Source organism: Nomia melanderi, chromosome 4, assembly GCF_051020985.1.
Source record: "Nomia melanderi isolate GNS246 chromosome 4, iyNomMela1, whole genome shotgun sequence".
NCBI lineage: Eukaryota > Metazoa > Arthropoda > Insecta > Hymenoptera > Halictidae > Nomia > Nomia melanderi.
The window spans coordinates 5,850,613-5,869,940 of NC_135002.1; the positions used below are offsets into that span (position 1 = coordinate 5,850,613).

General features: G+C 42.3%; 3 protein-coding genes across 5 annotated transcripts in view; 1 reads left to right on the plus strand and 2 right to left on the minus strand.

Moving 5' to 3' along the window:
• LOC116435128 (interleukin-1 receptor accessory protein-like 1-B) overlaps positions 1 to 5,444 on the plus strand; it is a 227,531-nt gene extending 222,087 nt beyond the window's left edge. The window contains exon 7 of the mRNA XM_031994364.2: positions 323 to 5,444. Within this exon, the coding sequence (XP_031850224.1) occupies positions 323 to 768 (446 nt within the window). The 3' untranslated portion in view covers positions 769 to 5,444. The remainder of the gene's footprint in view (positions 1 to 322) is intronic.
• Positions 5,445 to 6,262: 818 nt separating this feature from the next.
• LOC116435101 (putative multidrug resistance-associated protein lethal(2)03659) lies at positions 6,263 to 15,479 on the minus strand. Of its 3 annotated transcripts, none has more exons than XM_076367006.1 (16): positions 15,170 to 15,479; positions 13,343 to 13,447; positions 12,625 to 12,918; positions 12,342 to 12,512; positions 11,719 to 12,143; positions 11,486 to 11,642; positions 11,215 to 11,417; positions 10,689 to 11,080; positions 10,325 to 10,539; positions 10,029 to 10,247; positions 9,772 to 9,952; positions 9,470 to 9,652; positions 8,903 to 9,356; positions 8,443 to 8,815; positions 7,626 to 8,322; positions 6,263 to 7,386 (listed from the first exon to the last, which is right to left on the minus strand). In XM_076367006.1, the coding sequence occupies exons 2-16, from the start codon at positions 13,417 to 13,419 to the stop codon at positions 7,243 to 7,245; spliced, it is 4,185 nt and encodes a 1,394-aa protein (XP_076223121.1). In that variant the 5' UTR covers positions 13,420 to 13,447; positions 15,170 to 15,479; the 3' UTR covers positions 6,263 to 7,242. The 3 variants fall into 3 exon arrangements, with proteins under 3 accessions (XP_076223121.1, XP_031850164.1, XP_031850165.1); XM_031994304.2 differs by having other exon boundaries at positions 12,369 to 12,512; positions 15,170 to 15,478; XM_031994305.2 differs by lacking the exon at positions 12,342 to 12,512 and having other exon boundaries at positions 15,170 to 15,474.
• A 1,002-nt stretch (positions 15,480 to 16,481) lies between these two features.
• The window catches only part of Lapsyn (Leucine-rich repeat activity-regulated protein at synapses), a 62,095-nt gene continuing 59,248 nt past the window's right edge, over positions 16,482 to 19,328 (minus strand). Inside the window, exons 3-4 of the mRNA XM_031994417.2 lie at positions 18,246 to 19,124; positions 16,482 to 18,105 (exon numbers count right to left, since the gene is read on the minus strand). Coding sequence (XP_031850277.1) covers positions 18,285 to 19,124 — 840 coding nt within the window. The 3' untranslated portion in view covers positions 16,482 to 18,105; positions 18,246 to 18,284. The remainder of the gene's footprint in view (positions 18,106 to 18,245; positions 19,125 to 19,328) is intronic.

Here is a 19,328-nt window from a genome sequence, read left to right on the forward strand (position 1 = left end):
ACTTAAATAAAGCACCTCTGTCAATTCATCTATGAATTATCGTTAAATTAGTTTCAAACAATACGACCTACATCTGGTCAGAAAATGTTGAATATTTCTATTGAAAAACTTTCGAGTGCAAAGGGTTAACGCTAACCTGAAGTTAAGGCTAGCACCATAAACGAGATATGTAGATTCGTTGAGTCGTTACGACACCGTTCCCTGTGATCAATGAATATTTATCACATGGACGCACAGAATTTGCATGATTTACGGAATCGACCAAATTTCCATGTAGTTATTGAAAAAGACTATCTAATCGTTCGCTCGTTTGTCTTTTCAGGGAGCCTAGAGATCGGCCCTCACGCAGCGTCCAGCCGCAGAGTGATCGTAGTCTTGAGTCCCACATCGTTGGGCAACGTTTGGAACGAGACGAACGTCGGCGCTGTCCTGAAGCAACTGTCATCGCTCGCCACGCAGACGATAGTGATAGCAACGAAGCAGCTGCCGAACGTGACGACGATCGCGAAACGATCGAGCAGAGGATGCAACGACTCCGGCGAACTGTCCCTCGACCGCATGAAAATCCTGACTTGGAACGAAGACGGTGGTACCACTGGCGGTGCGGACAACCGAAAATTCTGGTACCACCTTCGGTTGGCAATGCCGCCAGTCCGGCCAATCAGCAACGAGACCGGCTGCCAGTCGGTCGCCATGATCGTCCAAGCGAACGGCAAATGCGGCCAGCAGAAGGCGAGATCGCGCGAGAGCCTCGAAGTTCTAGTTTAAAGCCGCGAGAAAATCGGTGGAACGTCGACTAATCACTTGGTTCCTCCGTTTCTTCCTTTCCTCGAGCACCTCACGATGTGCGCGCGAGTCGCGTCGCGAAAACCATCGAGATCCTCGTGATTCCCTCCCTCCGGGAACGGGAAAACCGCGAGATCGCGATGAATAACCGAAAGCTGGTCGCTGGAACCGCTCGAGAATCACGAGCGACTGTCATGGCGACGCGTTTAGCGTGTTTCTAGAATCTCTTTAAGACGTTGCCCGAAATTCTTCGGCGAAAAGCCACTCCGAGTCGCAAAAGTGTACGCGCGTGCTCCGCCGACGTGCTCGACGACTTCGAAGCTTCCCATTGTTCCAGCCACCTCGTGTTCGAAACGTTAACTCGTATAAGGTAAAGATCGCAATGTCGCGCTTTGATCCGTTCTCGACGGAAACGTTACATTTCCGAATTACATTTCGGAGTAGATTACAGTCGCCGCGCTCGTTCGCGTTGTATAACCCGTTGTTAAATGTTCACGCGGAACGAGCGCAGCCGAAACCAATGGACGTTCCTCGAAGTTTCTTAAGATCGAAAACGCCGACTACGCTTTCCCGTGAACCGCTGCACCGCAGCGTTTAGAATTCGACACGAACACCCCATAACCGTTGATTCCTTGATCCGGAGAACGGGGCTAAATGTTATGCAACCCGCCGGAAGTTCCGGTATCGAATCTCTTGAAAGTTTTCTTCAGCCACGGTCGTTCGCTTTTAACCCCTTATGGCCTGAAAGCACTTCAAACTACCATTTCCAGAGAAATCGCTGGCGCGAGTCAAATTTCAGATCTTATTTTTTGAAAAATTTCATTCAACCGATTCATACTTATTTTCAAACAAACAACGGTAACTCAGGGCATAATGGGTTCAAGGTGGACGCACTGTTTTCGAATCACGAGAGATTCGATCGCTAAGAAAACGTATTCTCAGCTCAACGATTCCCGTTAGTTCCGCGTCGAATTTCAAGTAATTGCGACCGACTTTTCCCGGTAATAAAGGCGTAATATTTTAATACCTTTTTTTTTACGAAAAAGCTAGATTATCTTGTTTTGACGCTCCTCGACGCGCGAGGCCGAGGAAAGTTGCGAACTTGGCATGGAAGTCACGTTCGATTTGAATCGCCGATAACAGCGAGAAGGGTTTTATCCGCGGCGAGTTCGACTTTTAAAAGTCACCGTCGGTAACTGTTGCCGACGGTGACCAACCGGTTAGGTCTCTCTTGCGACAGAGACAGCGATTCTCTTCTCTGTCACGCACAAAATATCTTCCCCGAATCGTTCGGGGACGTACGGTGCGCTTCGCCCGTGCAGAATTCGAGAAAAGAGGAAACGGACGAACGAGAACAGTCTTCCGTCTTGCGTAGCTAAATTTTCGAGCGGTATTGTCCGCGAGTGTAGTGGCGCTACATCGAGATCGATGAAACCCTAGCGTATACCGATCGGATCTACTTCAGCGAACAGAAACGCTTAAATTAAAGCAAGACAAAGAACGAGTAAAAACACATACACTCACACACACACACACACACACACACAAAACGAGAAGAAAGTGTATCACGTTGCTCGTGTCACGCAATCGCCGATTGCACGGGCTTTTCATTCTCTGTTTGTATATATTGGATACATATCGGTGCTTCTTTATTTATTTAGTTAGCCGTATATTTTATTTATAACCGTTTAGGTTCACCGGTTATTTGTAATGCGCCCCGAGACGCATTCTAACGAGCCCCGAGTCCTGGGCCTCGCGTTTTTCGCCGCTCGCGTGTTTCATAGTGTTTTTACCGGGCGCCCACGACTCTTAACGGATACGTGAACATTTTATACTGTTTTTGTATATACTTGTCAAAAGGGGGAGGATATATTGATATACATACATATATTTATGTATATAATATATATATTATATAATTATTCTATCCCTCTATCGGCCGAATTTCGTTCCGCGATTGTAAGATTTATGCAAAATTAATGTCAACGTACGAACACGAATTAATGTATTCGATAGTTTTAATGATTTTATTAAAGAATGTATCCGGTAACTTCGAGGTTAATGACGTTGAACGTAAACTGTACGAAAGTTTCAGTTGATTGATATTCGTCATTTTGCTATAGAAAATTAAATCAATTCAATCCAGTGCATTGATGTGACTTCAAAGTCACACGGGCCTATAGAGGGATATGTATATATTAGTATATTAATTAATATATATATTATATATATCGTCGGTTCAACTTACAATTAGAGGAAAACTACGCGACGCTCTTTTCAGTTGCGTGGTGAAGTTTTTAATCATAATCGTCTTTCTTTCATATTCCGCTTGTAGAACGATTGGACTCCGGATATTTATGCGGACGTCAATTCCCGAAAGTCCATTAAAAAGCGCCGAGGGGTTGTAGGGACAGTTCTTCGATTCGAATCGAGGATCGCGGGATATCGGTGGTTACGTAATAATTTTATCAGATATTCGCTACGTTCCTTGTAATCGCGCGGCGCGTAAATGTCCGCAGTCTGACGATAAACGGCACTTACATCGACAAGGGAGACGCGATGTATTTGTTCTTTCACCGAAGACTGCAGAACGTTCCCGCGGTTTCGCTGAAATCTGAAGTTGAACGAACAGTACATGCACGGCGTACATACGCGCGTCCGTTTTTCTACAAGGTGGGTTATCAGTTGCGTCCACGCGACTTACGAAAGACTCAAGGTGAATCGTGTAACCCGCGCGAACCGTGTGACGCAAGCGATAATCCTGTTGCCTCTAATACTTAAGGTGATTGATCATTACGTGTAATTGTATACAAGGTGGCCCGTTTTAATCTACCGTACATTTCTCTCGCGCCTCCACCAACCGAACTACATGTAAAATACATACATACATACATACATTACATACATACATATATACAATAAACGAATATATACATATACATATATATATATATATACATATATTGTACCAGCGTGCGATAACGTCCGCGTCAACAATAGATTAAGATGGGTTACCGTTAAGCCACGCGGTAATTATATAACAGAGCAAAACGCACGTCGCCGTTGTCAAAATAAGAAAACAAGCGATAATAAATATCGACACGTAAACAACAACGATTGTCGTAGAAAGAACGAAAATGCCTGAAATCTTCTCGGAATTTTCTTTCGATTGTTACACGAATCGGTCGGATGGACACTCTGTTCAATATAATTACCAAAAAAAAAAACAACACGTTCCCACGTATGCCGCGCGTGCGCATTATGCTAGCCGTTAATCGCGTTGTAAGTGTACTTTAGGTGTCGCGCAGACAGATCCGTGGGGCGAGCTTAATTTTAATGTCGTATAGTAATCTCTTTACTGTCAGTATTACGATACACTAGTGTACTTGTCTCGCGGGGACGCGCTCGCAGTTGGATGACGGATCGAATGTGGCGGAGTGTGGCGGAGGAGGAGGGAGTTGGGGGATGGGGATGGTAGCCACACACCGACTGAAGAGCGAGCGAGATCATTGCGAGCCGAGTAAGCAGAGTATAGATGTAGAAGTTGAGAACCCGTTTGTTCGTTTAGCGATTAGAGCACAGCCACACACGACCACGAAACGATTGAACGCGTTCACTGAGGATAAACCACGTTCCCCTTTTCTTTTCTATCCGTCTCGCATTTTCTTTTGTTCTCATTCTCCCCTTAATTCTCGTTTTCCCTTAACCGTGTGTCATCTCGGTCGCGATGGTCCTACGAACGACACCGGGGGGAACAGAATTCGGGAGCGTTCCCCCGACGTTCCATTTTCAGTGGCGTTCGCGCGCGCGCGCGCGTATCCAGTAGGGTCGCCGTAACAAGGCTCTACGTACCAAAAAAAAAAAGGCGAAAAGAACGAGGAAAAGAACGCAAAGCTCTGTTTCACTTCGCGGCGAGACGAAAATGAGAAAACGAAAAAAAAATACAGGAAACATTGTTGTTCGTGGAAACCGATAATAAACAAGAATATTTATATTTCCAGAAACCGTCGGTCTCTGTTGCTTTACTTCTCTCACTCGACGCAAAAGGACAAGACGCGCGTGATGTTTCCTTGACACGTTGATTGTCACGGCGGTCATCGATGATCGGAGCTTACAACTTGCTCGAGAACAATTGCAATAAGAAACTTGATTTGAAATCGAAATGTTTAGTAAGATTAGCTAGATCATAGCGTAGTACGACTACTGGAATACTAAATCATTGATCATCACTTTCAACGTCATTTGCCTTTGTTATTAACACATTATGTATCGGCTAATTTTCAGAAAATTAACTTATATCGTTATATGTATAGGGAAACTCAAATGGATAATTAGCTCGAATCAAATGTAATATTTTTTCAAATACTGCGGTGATCAGCGAAGTTGCATAGCTAAGTCTCTTCGTATAAAACGAGATTCGTTGCCAGTGTGCAATGTGTTAAGCGTTACTGTTCAAAACGCTGGAAATTCTCGTGGCAGTCAACGTGTCAACGGTTCGAGTCCCGCGCGCCCTTCAGATCTCATGTCGAGAAGACCCAGCGCGTTTGAGCTATCGTTTCAAACGGACAACTGACGGCGCACTCGCGATCCGACGAGACTTCTCAGACGCATGTACGTCGCGTCGCTGCTTGTTTTGTATATAAATAATCCGAGTAATACATTTTGTGTTTCGTTGTTACCTATTATAAATTAATATATATATATAAAATAGTATTAACATAGATTAAGGTGAGCGCTGTCGCGCTGCTCGGCTTTTCTCGACATGAAATAAAAGGAGCGCCATCGCGCCGCTTGGATCTTTCCGCATCCCATTCAGAAGGCGCCATTGCGCTGTTCGGCTACTTTCGACCGTGTTTCTCTTAAAAACCTCTGGTACTCGAACGGTTGATTAACCCTTTGACGGATGTCGGCATTTCGGTGAGATGAAATATTCAGAAGGCGTCGACGAATGATCTAATTAATCGAACAGCAAGAGATCATCATAGTTTTCTATTCTTCTATTAATTAACACGTTAAGCGCCATGTCAGTCACCGATGACGTTCCCGAATTACTTGAAAACAATCGTAACATGCAAGATAACCGATGTCGAATGAAAATGGTTAATAACGTAACTAAGTTGATAATAGTGTAATGCGAGGATCGTAACGCCAAATAATTAATTATTCCTGCTTTCTTTTGCTACGAAAGAATAACTCTGCAGAAAAACGGTCAAGATTTTCGTGGCGCTTAACGTGTTAATTGATATATAATTTAGCTTCATACGTTGAAGGTTTCGTATGTGAGAATCTTCGTCCGTAAAGAGTTAATAAGCGCAACATTCAGAGAAGTCCGTATTTCGCGGACACCCGTGCGCGAGACTATCGGCGGCATTTCCAGCGTTACAGAGGAATCCGTTGCGTAAGGGCCCAAGAATGGGAGATAAGGAAAACGGGGGATTCCCCGCGGAAATTGCGGTGTGAATGAAACCAGACTGCGTTAACGTTCTGGACGCATATAGATGCTCCGCATCTGTATTTTTCATTTTATAACAATTAAATTACATAGGCACTTGTACGTAAGGCAATTGTTTCTCGTCCGAGCATACGGTGCACGTTCATACGACGAACTAGAGTTGTAATAGCACCATAATCTGGTCGTGTACGCGCATGAGAGGACTACCCTAAGTCCCTCTCACAGACACTGCAAGTGTAGAAAGGAGAATCTCTTCGACGTTCGACGCAGTATAAAACTATAACTGGCCAACTGTTTCTCGCTCGCGTTACAAAAAACAAAAGGAAAAGAGAGAAGTGAAAGAAGACTCGCGTCCCGCGACCGATTCGGAAACACTCGACTGGGAAACACGAGAGGACCGGAGCTCGGAGTGATTCCTCGACGATTATGTACATAAGCCTTGTACACCGGTGTGTCTCGATGGAAACCGTTTCGACGTAGCACGCGTCGGTACAACGTTAACTCTATTTTAGGAAATAAAATCAGTTGGACTCTCGACTCAAGTACAATTCTTTCCTTTTCGTATTGTAATAACACCGACGCGCACGCGATAAGATAATCCTGCATAAACGCACGTGTATAAAATGAATGAGTTAGTTCCGCTTAGTTCACGCTCTGTGTGTATGTATATCCGCGAATGTACGTGTCGCGTAGTGTACAAAAAAAAAGAAAGTAGTGTGCAATACGCTGCACACTCGAGTCTAGGAAATCGCGGGACGGCACTCGAAGGCTATACAGTTTACCAGAGTAAAGACATCGAACCTGTTAAAAAAGTCTACGAGATAATACTGTATCCAGGAGGACGACGCGATCGGCCACCGTGAAGAACTCGAAAACGACGAATTGCAATCAGATTGTGTATCCCCGGTTCGGGGATATCCATAGAAAAAGAAGACTATTTGTTTAAAAGATTAAAAGCTACAGTTTATAAGTAATCGGACCTAACACAGTTCCCTGTGCGACAATCAAAGGTCAGTCGACATGCGGTTCATGTAGCTCTCGCGGGCGATTTCTTTCAATGCCTCCGCCATCGCCGGACCAGTCTCGCCGACCATACTCTTTAAGAACCCAGTGCTCTTCTGCAGTAATACGTGAGGGGCGTCGAATTCCTGCAACAATACAGTGTCAAGATATTTTAAGCTGCTCGTCAATTACGAAATCGATAATGCTAAAAATATACTAGAGCTCTTGTATAAACGGAACGAAAGATCCTTGATTATCGATATCTTGAAAGTGTGGTCATCATCGTAATTCTTTTACGCTTGATTCCGATCGATCGATAATTATCAACATGGTTTTGAGAACTCCAAAGTGATTCACCCGATAATTCAGTGAATAAAGAGCTCACCACTGCACAGCCGGCGTCCATCACCAAGATGCGATCGCTGTCCATGACGGTGTTAAGTCTGTGGGCGATAGTCAGCACCGTGCACTTCGCGAACTTCTTGCGGATGGTGATTTGAATGAGTTCGTCGGTGCGCGGGTCCACGTTCGCCGTGGCTTCGTCGAGCACGAGGATCGGATTGTTCTTGACGATGGCCCGAGCCAGGCACACGAGCTGACGTTGGCCCACGCTGAGGTTAGAGCCGCCCTCGTTGATGTGCGCTTCCAAGCCCATTTCCTTCAGCTCGACTTCCTCCAACGCCAGCCAGAGCACGTCGTCGCTGTAGTCCTCGAAGGGATCCAAGTTCCTGCGCAGCGAGCCCGAGAACAGGAACGGCTCTTGGGGTATAATACTGATCTCGCGGCGCAGATCGTGGAGGCCTATCTCGTTGGTCTTCACGTCGTCGATCTCGATCACGCCCTCGAGGTTAGTCAAGCGGAACAACGCCGAGATCAACGAGGACTTTCCGGCTCCGGTTCTACCGACGATCCCGATCTTTTCTCGCGGGTAGATCGTGAAGTTCAGACCCTTCAACACTGGTGCCTCCGCGGGGTCGTATCGCAGTGACAGATTCTTGAACTCGATCCTACCCTCCTCGGGCCACGTTTCCTTAGGCTTCTTGTCTGGCGTGCTCTCCAGCGGTGGCTCGCTCTCTATTTTACTGAAAGTTGATTCATAGCATGATCAATATTTATTCATTCATACCAACGTGTATTTAATGACTGTAGTAGTAAGCTATCCTGAATAATCTAGATTGCATAAGAGAAATTAGAGGCGCTACCTGTACTCCAACACTCGCTCAACGGATGTCATCTGATTCTCCAGCTCGGTACTCTGCCGCATACCCCACTGGAACATGCCAGTTAACCCGATACTCTGCGTTATAGCCAAGCCCACGTTGCCGCCAAGAGTCTCGCCGAGAGTTTTGTCTAATATCAGGAAGCTATATGTAACCAAAATGATGTAAATAACACAGAAGAGGTCGAGCCAGAATCCGAAGGCTCTCGAGGTCGCTATAAAGATGAACCACGCGGACGAATGCAAATCCTGATGATGATCGAACTCCCTCGTCAGGATTTCACCCGCTTCGAATGCACGAATCGTCGGCAATCCTTGCATTGTCGCGTTTAGATGTCCAAACACCGGCGATCGAGCTGCCGATAAACAAGCCGGGTGTTAGTCCGCGCTGTAAGCGAAGAGTTTTGTCTAGCGCATAGTCCTAGGACGTAGCAAGTACTCACTGACTCCTTCGAGACGCTTCACGCTGCGACTGGTCGACAAGTAGAACACACGAAGATAATAGAAGATAATTCCTATCACCGCTGTAGGTATCAATAGCCAAACGTTAGCCATAGCTACCACCACTATAATCCCGAGGAGAGTGAGGCCGATTTGTATACAGTCGATTAAAGCGAGAGGCAGCAGCTCGTCTATAGCACCCATGTCTTTCGAGAATCGGTTAAGTACACGGCCTGAATTGTTCGTATTGAAAAAACGCATGGTCGCGCGACTGATACATCGGAACATCTGATCATGCAACTTGACAGATGCTTTCATGCATGTCGTGAAAAACGTGAACGAACGTACCAGCGTGACGACTACCGTTAAGACGGTCAAAGCGCTGTACACGTATATGGAGATATCGCGAGTATTAGAATAATCCTTGTCCATTACCGTCGTGCCATTCTCTGTCACCTTTAAAAAAAATTGATAAAAATCATTGTCCATTGATACAATCATTTTCAAAGAACCGGAAGATTAAATCAGTTTATCGACGCCTCGCAATAATAACATTTTAATTAACGAACGTTTACGTATTTGTCTTCCATATTGACCCACTGTGAGATGAAGTAATCACCACCGCTCGCAGCTAGCTGCGCCAGCACGCATAAAAATAGCACCATAAATATGATACACCAGTTTCCACCTGCCTTGAAATATCCTGAGTAAACCTGGCCGGATACCTTGCCCTTTGTTCGCGTTTCGGCCACCTGTGTTCGTCGTAAAACATTGTGTTTTAATGATAGAACCAAGTAACTTAGGCAGTTTGTAATCTCAGTAATTGAGTTATGTGGTTAACTCTGGTGTTTCTACAGAATCAGTCAATTACCTCTATCGGATCCAATTCCTCCTTCTCGTCACTGACATATGACTTCAACGACGTGATACTCGCGTTCCTCGAGTTGCTTCTGCTCGGAGGAGCGGACGGTGCTCGTTCCCCTTCCTCGGCTTCTTGATTTGACGCCAACCTCCCGAAATCTACTCCCATTTTAGTAAGTTCATCGTAAGTACTGCGAAGAGACAAACGGTGACAGCATATGCAGAAATGATCAACCAATGAAAAATCAAGAAATAATAAAAACTTACCCTTCCGCATATATTTCTCCGTCCTTCAGCACGATTACCTTGTCGACGTTCTGTAAATACTGTAACTGATGCGTGACGAGTATTCTCGTCTTGCCTCTTAAGTGTTTGTCGATACATTCGTCGAACATGTGTTTGCCCACGTGGGCATCGACGGCGCTCAACGGATCATCGAATAAGTACAGATCAGCTTCAGCGTACACCGCTCTGGCCAAGTTAATTCTGTAGAGACGAAATCAATAGATAAGCTGTCGCCGTTCACCGTACGCTTTGTACATATGAGTTAACACTGTAATTACCTGGCGCGCTGTCCGCCCGATAAACTGATGCCCCTTTCGCCAACGATCGTTTTATCACCGTAAGGCAACAAACTGAAGTCTCTCTTTAACTGACAGACCTTGATGACACGATCGTATTGGAACTGATCCATCGGCTTACCGAACAGGATATTCTGTCTAACCGAGCCGGCAAATAACCACGGTTCTTGACTGGCGTACGCTATCTTGCCGTTTATCTGGAAAACAGATAAGATTTTGTAAAGTGAAATTATTTATTACATGTAAAGTGTAAAGAGGCTAAACAACATTGTCCCGAGATGAGTTTAAATACCGTCAGAAACTTTAACGACGAATTAGATATTTTATTTTCAATATGGATACGCACTTGCACAGAACCGTTGTACACGGGTAACTCCTTTAATATAACATTAAGTAAACTGCTTTTGCCAGCACCGACTTGGCCAACGATAGCGAGCAACTCGCCCCCCTTCAAATTGATGTTGATATTCTTCAACGTATCTTCGCTATCGTTGCTTATCCACTTGGCGCTAATATTCTTTAAAGACATGCAGTAATCTTCTTGGTTATTGTCTGCATTGTTCCCATCGTTTCTCGTGTCGTTACTTTCTCTGCTTATACCATTGATGTCCGTCTTGGTTTTCTCCGAGTCCCCTTGCTCGCTTTTCTTCATTTTATTGCGGGGCTCGATCTCCTCGTACATCATAAAATTCTCCAGGCGTTTTATAGAAACCATCCCCTCCGCTATCTGTGTTATTCCTGGGTAATAAAAGGGCAAGTCAAATGAAAACTAACATTTTTATAGGAATTCTCATGAGGTGAAGCTCGAATATTAGAATTGACTAGAAATTGCGAAATTGTACTAATTAACACAGTCATCTTAAAATACATACCTTGTGGGAAGAAGACGGTCATCGTCTGACGTAAAATATTATAGTATGCCGTCAACATGAACACTTTCTCGGCAGTTATTTTGTGATCGTATAATATATAAGCTAATATAGTAATAAACAATGCTATTCTAGTACTGAACATAATGAAAGACATGGTGACACCTCTAATTAATGATGTGGCTCGGATAACGTTGATTTCTTTTCTGTAATCATGGAAAAAAACGGTAGATAATAAAGTATTTTTCGGAAGATTAGTCATGTGCAAAATTACCTTCTTGCTCTTTCAACTAGAGCACTGAAAGGCTTCTCCCAGGTGTACATCTTAATTGCCTGAATACCGCTAATAATCTCATTTGTTAATCGAACCCTTTCATCTGTCCTGATAGCAGTTTTTAATCTCAAGATAGAGGTCTTTTTACCCAAATACCCTACATATGTTAGAAATTGCAATGTGAACTAAGGTGTGTCAACATGATGGTAATAAGAAGTAACTGAAGTGTTTACCTTGCAAGGGTACAAACATCAGAAGCAGTGCGACTCCGATAAAAGCGGATTCTTGAACTTCTGTATACATGAAGTACATAATGATAATGGTCTCGAGCGGTCCAATCCATAAATAGTGTAAAAATATAATCGCTATATCAAATCTATTCACATCGTTGGACAATAGATTTACCGCTTGACCCACTGTTGTTTCGCCCAATGCAGTCCTAGAAAGCTTTAACGCTTTCCTGTATATCAAGGAACAACAGGCCACACGCATTTTCATTCCCATGTGAAGTATGGCCATCATGTATGGATGAATAACGAATATTAACAATCCTGAACATAATACCACGCCAGTAGCGTACAAATAGGCTTCAGTTTTTGTTATGTCTCTGTCACTATAATATTTCAATAGTTTACCAAGAAATATCGGCTGTAATACCCTGTATATGAAATAAAAAGAAATTAGTATGCGAATTTCAATTAATAAATAGTAAAAATGGCATGCCAAAAATTCGGCCAATCTCACTATTACTGATTAAATAAATTCTATGAAACAGACTATCAACTCAGATATACACAACCAAAGACTAATAGTTAAGTTGTTCAAAAATAGGAGGTATAAAAAGATTAGTAGGTACAGGATATTAGGGAGTGTGGGACTTAACGATCTCGTCGCATCTTCATTTTCATGAAATTCAGATGAATTGCTGGTTGTAGGCAATAATTCACTATATATAGGAACATAGCGTTTAAGTTTTGCCTGTTTGAAGTAACGAATTAGAAGACCAAGAAACGTGGGCTGTGACAATCTGAACAAGTAATAGAAACATTTTTAGTATCTATATACTTGAAGATTATAAAGCTGTTTCTAATAATCTGTTTATTCAAACGTTATACCTAGATTCCCATCAGTATATTTACCTAAGTGAAATTTCAAAAACAGCTAGAATTAGTCCATATCCCATTAGCTTAAGACCAAAACACTTGATAAGGACTTTTGTCAAACTAGGTTTTTTGACATTCTTCACATCATACTTGTTATTATTTTTTGCTTCACTAAGCAGCTTGCGTTTTTCATATGCCTCAAGTTCTTTTTCCCAAGCTTTTGAAATCTTTGTACCTAAATTACTACTTTTATGTTCTTTAAGAGGTTTGTATAAATCTTCTACTTCTAAGTCCTTACGATAACCTATCCAAAAGGTACGTAGAATCCATCTGTTAATAAAAAATGAAAAAGAAAATTATTCCATAAATATTTTAATTATGTATAAATTAATTTTAAGTAACTTGTTTTTATTCTCTATTCTCATTACATCAAAAACTGCACTGAATATCTGTATTCAGTAAACTTATCTTTGTTTTTGAGTATATAATATCAATGGTAATTGATTAAAGAGAACATATAAGTCTTATTAAAAAGTTGTCCATAAGAATACTACTAGATAGCAGTAAACAGATAGATCATTTATTTGCTTGGTAAAGGAATTTAAGATAGTTCTGCTTTTATTTACACAAGGTTTATTTGTATCTGATATGAAGGTACTTTTAGAGCACTGTTCATTTATTACCTTGATTCTATGTTTCTTTAGTAGACAATGACACAGAAAAAATGCTGAATCGTAATATTTTTATAACTTACGCAAATGTTAATGTACTGAGAGGATTTGCGCCTTCCCGAGGGTTCTTCTTCTTCTCTGCCTTCACTTTCCCATCCATGATAGTTTCATTTATTTATTTGTTTTTCCTGTAAAATTTTATACATCATATACTGTGATGTAATACAATCATGAAATACTTTGAATTGGAATCAAGAAAAATGTACAGCCAAATTAATCCTTTTTCTCTATATGATTTAGTAATAGCAATAAATATAAAGAGATGGGGTGGCAAACATTAAAAAGTATCCTTCTTACAAATTTTATATTTATTGGTATTTAACATGTTACAGATCTACAATTTATACATATAAAACAGCCAACTACAATAGTAGTATATATAGGTGCAGTTCAAATTATCACTTGGAGTAATATGTTTACATACATATTTGAAACTATGTAGCAATTATAGAAGAAAACTTTACTTATCTTTATTTTATAAATCTTAATTCATAAAGTACATAAAAACGCACTCACTCGAAAGGAGATTTCACTCATTCTGATAAATAATGTACATAATGATAAAGTACTCCAGTAAATACAGAATATATTCTACAAATACTAATAGATTAATATCTGTCTACAACTCATAATTTATCACCAATTATACAGATGTAAAAAAAAAATAAAAAAGGTACACATTGGATTCTAATTGAAAAAAAAAACATATTATAATATGCTAATATAAAAGGCACAAAACATGCATACTTTGTGATGCATGGCAATATTTTAAGCCATCTTCAAAAATCATTTATTCATACAGCCTAGTTGCATTGATGTTACCGTGATGACACTTTTAATCTGCACGAATATTTCATGTAAGAATACATTGCAAGTTAAAACAGAATGAGTTTTACGTTTACATACTTTGATCAACTACGCTACGTACTACGGTTACACGTGATCAATAAAAAAGATAAAACATATAAAATCCTTTAACACAAAACACAAAGTAATGACATTACACTCGTTGTTCGACTGAATGAATATTACTGGAGCACGTAAATAAACGTAACTGAATGCGTAGCATTGTATTGTATGCTGAACAGCAAAAAGATAATACAAGTTACACACAGACAAAAAAAAAAGTATATACACGAATTCCGTAAGTATACATATATTTTTCTCATGAAGACCGTTGCGATTTGTCGAGACCAAATGAAGCGCGCGCCCTTTACGTTCTGAACTTGAATTTTTAGCGAAACGGCAACGCGTAGTACGGACACAAACAATCCGATCGTTAAACTCAATTGGCTTGTAATTATATATTTTCTGGAAGCTCAATCGAGTCGATCCAGAAAATTCCCGTTCAATAATAAGCTGATCAACGATGTAAACAACCGTGATCACAGATATTGAAATCGATTCGTGCTCGCGATAAGCGGCGTTAGATTTAATCAATCCGTAATTATTGTCGCGAAAGACGACGTGATAAAAAAAAAAGAACGATCCCCGAGCGGCCTATCGACGCCGGCGGACGGCACCGGATTTCATAGAAAGATGTGTCATGATGACGAGAGAAAAATACCCATAAGAATATCAGGCTTACATAATTGGAAAACACAAATTTTCTATGTACTCGCTGCACGAGACAATCGATCGATGAGTGTTTTCATGACTGACAATACACTTCCATCGGCATTTATGGAATTGCGTTCGACGTTTCGCCAATTGGGTAATCTATTTATTGTGTTGCGTCCCGGTTATCGTAGTTTCAATCGCTAAATCGTCCGTAGGATAACATGACAGAGATGCGTGGTGTATAAAGCGTGACGAAAAACTAGCGTGGCGTTTCGTTTCGTTTCACTTACAATCGAAGGAAGATACGGTTCCGTCTAATTCCCAGCACGTTAATGTCCCATTACTTTCCAATTGCTCAATTCGCGGGATGACGAGCGACATCCAGGTAAGTAGAAGGCCGTTACTCAACTGGCGCTGAACTGGCCGCTGCTCGCATGTGTCATTGGTTAACCTTAAACCGACACGTGATCAAGCACAGCGGCAACGATAGATCGGATATACCCACTGGTGAATCTCAGCGTTTTACCGAGCCTTCTTCGTATCGTCGTCGTTCCGTTCACGCCGTTTTCACGATCATCACGGCATCTATTGAGTGGACGGCAGACGTCAGATTTTCTTATCGGAGGTATCGGATTACCAGTGAGCCAACGAAAAAGCATTGTCATCGAGATAAAGAACTTCGCAAACAGACTGAGTGAAAATTCGTATCTGATGTCATTTAGAATGTTCAAAAAAAGAATAGCGCAATACTTTTCTCACGTTCGAAATGCCGAGCCCGCTGTGCCACCTGCGCTAACGAAAGCAAACTCTGTATCTCGAGTGTGTTTTCTTGTCGATTAAAGAAGCACGCAATCTTAATTACATTCGTATTTATATTAGCCACCAGTGTGTCTACACAGGAATGGCTGTTACCATTCTATTCATAGAAGAGTTACTTTGTATGGTGACTAAAGATTTAAATAGAAAATCCATGGTATTGATTGTTTCTAGACTCGGGTTTTCTACATTATCGACTGTATTAATATTGTCAATTATTTTCACGTCTATAATGTTAATTTTAGCTAATCTAGCTTTTTTATAAAATTTCATTGGTATACATTAGGAATGTCCGAATAGTTTTTTATCTTAAATTTAAGATACGAGTTTTTAATAATCTCTTTTCGTAGGTGGTGCCATCCATGGCAAATCGTTCAAACTGATGGAGAAAATTATCAAGGGATAAATGCTTTATCCTGCGTGGGTAATTAAATTCCTAGATTCTCTGCATGTTTAACTCCTTTCCCTACGAGTGAGCTCGTAGTGGTTTTCAACATGATTCAACAAATATATATATTACTCAGTTCATTCGAATTCAAAGTAAATATTATTCCTCTGTAATCAACTATTATACTTAAAAGGAAATATAGGCATAACATATGCTTAGAATTTTTCTCTTTGTCCAATAAATTATTGACAAAGTAGCCGTATCGATCAGAGTTGAGAAAGAAATCATAGGCCAAGGGGTTAAATCAAGGTATTTGAGCTTTTTTTATTCAACAAGTCAGATTGTGCGAGTAACAACAAAATAATAAACGTCAATAGTTCAAACAACTTTTAGTAAAAATGATTCTGCCTTACTATATCACACGCGTCTGTTGTAATAAAATGGTTTCAGGTGTTAAGTGAAACAAGCACCGACTAGATTTAAGATTTATTTCATGGAATCCATCAAACTTTCGGTAACATCATTTGTACAACATATATAGGTCCGTTTTCATATGTAGTAAATGCTAAGATAGGAAAATTAATTAGAGAGAAGTGTTAGAACACAGTTTTTAAGTACATGTCGCGCATACTCGCATACGAAGAATCTTTATTCTGCCAATGCAACGTTTGCCTCCGCATCTCGGACACAAAGCTTCGAGTTTGAACTCGCCTACGTAATACTTCGAAAATGGCAAACGACAGACAATATCCGGAATGTTCGTGTATAAGTCGAAAATTCATTAATATTTAGTCGAAGAACCGTACCGTTCCAGCGAACGGTAAAGTGACAACGATCGGTGGCGCACCGAAGGATGCTCGAAGAACCGTCCAAAAGGTCACATCAATTTCACCTGGGTTTCCAGTGTCGATTTCTTCGTATGGCGCGCAGGCGTTCAACGAAAATTCATAGAACCTCGTCGTGAAACGTAGCTTTTAAATAAACTAATCGCATTTGGCACCCTTGGAGAGAAGAGAGTGAAAAAGGAAAAATATTAGGGCGTTACAGTCGATTCGCTGCCCCGGTAAAAACATCCACTTGGTCTCGGTAACCGACGAACATATAGATTCGTTCCCACCGAACGCAACCAAGTGATATATATATATATATATAATATATAGAACTCTCTCTGTCGTTAAATACAAATAAATACGATATAATAATACATACATATGGGTATATACGTATACATACATACACATAGAAGAGTATATATCTACAAACACGGTTCCGTTAATGTAAAAAGTTGGAATATGAAACCCCGTTTCGCTACGCGACGAGAAAATTGGATTGGATCGAAATGCACGCGCGGATCCGCGGGTTCGGTCGAATCTCATTTGTCGTTTCCGGTTTCGCGGCGAGCAAAAAACTCGGCCGAGTGTCGCTCGCGCGCGGTGAGCGGCAACGCTAATACGCGCGCCGATCTGACGAGTCTAATTGCAATTAAACGCGGCGTGTTACAATTTCCCCGGCGGTAAACTCGCGTGTAATTGCAATTAAAGATCCGTCGGGTTTCGCGAACGTGATTTTCGCAACGGCGCGTTGTACGAATCGAAGTCGGAACGAGCATTATGGGCACGCGGAGACGCTCGGGACTGACCGAACAGCGCGCAACGGTTCCGTACGATCGAATCGAATTACAGTACAATCTCCGAGTAACGATTTCGAAGAATCCGAGGATCGCGAGTGACGCTGTTGAAACGAGTATCGAACACCGAGAAGAGCTGCTTAAGAGGAGGGCCGACGGCTGAATCCGTGAAATCGCCGCTGAAGCTGGCCCATAATCGTAATCCGCGGCTGCGACAGTCATTTTCAATATAATCCGAAGAATAACATCAACTTTATTTTCTCCAACTACTCGTTTCCTCATTCCCTCCTCTCTCTCTCTTTCTCTTCCTTTTCCTCTTCCTCGTAAATGCATCAAGATGTCTTCCGGAAAAGTTCATTGGAAACAAGCTCGCTTGAAAGGGGCCCGCTCTGCACCTACAATTGAAAAGCGTTCCTTAGACCTCGGGCTTACACGCAGTGGTAAAGACATTACAAGTGACAATGAGATCACTAAGGTGTACACCAGGATGGAACGACTGTTTCAATGGAAATTACACTGACAGAATAATGATTACCTGACGATTCTCAATGGCCTCTGTAGAACCCGACAGCGTTCAGGTGTTCTCCGGCTGATTCAAATTGCTGTTCAACAGCTCGGTGTTCGCGTTGTTCGCGTTCAGCCTCTGCTGCTCCTTCAGCTTCTTCTTCCTGCGTTTGTTCCGCTTGTGAATGCAGAACAGGCCGACGAACAGGCAAAGCAGGAAGCCACCGATGCAGCAGGCGATCAGTATCCAAGTGTTCCTGACCCTCTCCGTCTGGATCTTCAGCCGCATGATCTCCGCGCATCGGTCGAACAGCTCGTTGGTCCTGTTGCTGAACACCGTCGTGGGCGTGCATCCCTTCTTCACCTCCTCAGTGCAATTCAGCTCGGGCAGCACGCGGATCTCGTGCAGTTTCAGCCAGGAGTTCAGCGTCTGGCATTGGCACGCGGTCGCGTTGAACTTGATCGGGTTTCTGGACAGGTCGAGCACCTTCAGATAGCAGAACGGCGCCAGGTCTTCGGGCGTGACCGACATGATGGAATTGTAGGAGACGTTCAGATGCATCATGGTGGGGACGGAGCCTAACTTCGGGATCCGACAGAGCCTGTTGCCCGACAGCTGCAGGAAGTTCAACGGGGACAGAACCTCCATGTGCGTGAACATGTCGTCTTGCAAGGTGTTCACGCCGAGGTACATCTTGCGCAGGTGGGGTAGCTGGAACAGGCTCTTCGGCAGGTTGTCGCAGCCGTTTTGCGTCAGGTCCAACACCTCCAGGTAACGAAGGTTGTTGAACGCGCCCTCCTGGATCGACCGGATGAAATTGTCGCCCAAGTAGACGTACGCGAGGTTGGTGTACGGGGCCAGACTCTGATTGGTCAGTCCTCGAATTCTGTTCACTGATAAGTCCAGGATCTGGAATTGATGGAATTAACCGATGTCAATGGTAAGAAGAATTATTTCCTTCATTTATGAAATGAATTGAATATGCTGATTTTCATTTTATTGGAACTGTTTTATTTTATGATTGTAGGACTCTAAGAAAAACGAGTCTTGTCCAAGGGATTGGAATCGGGCCTCTTGAGATTCGTCGACCATGCTTTAACCCTTGGCACTCCA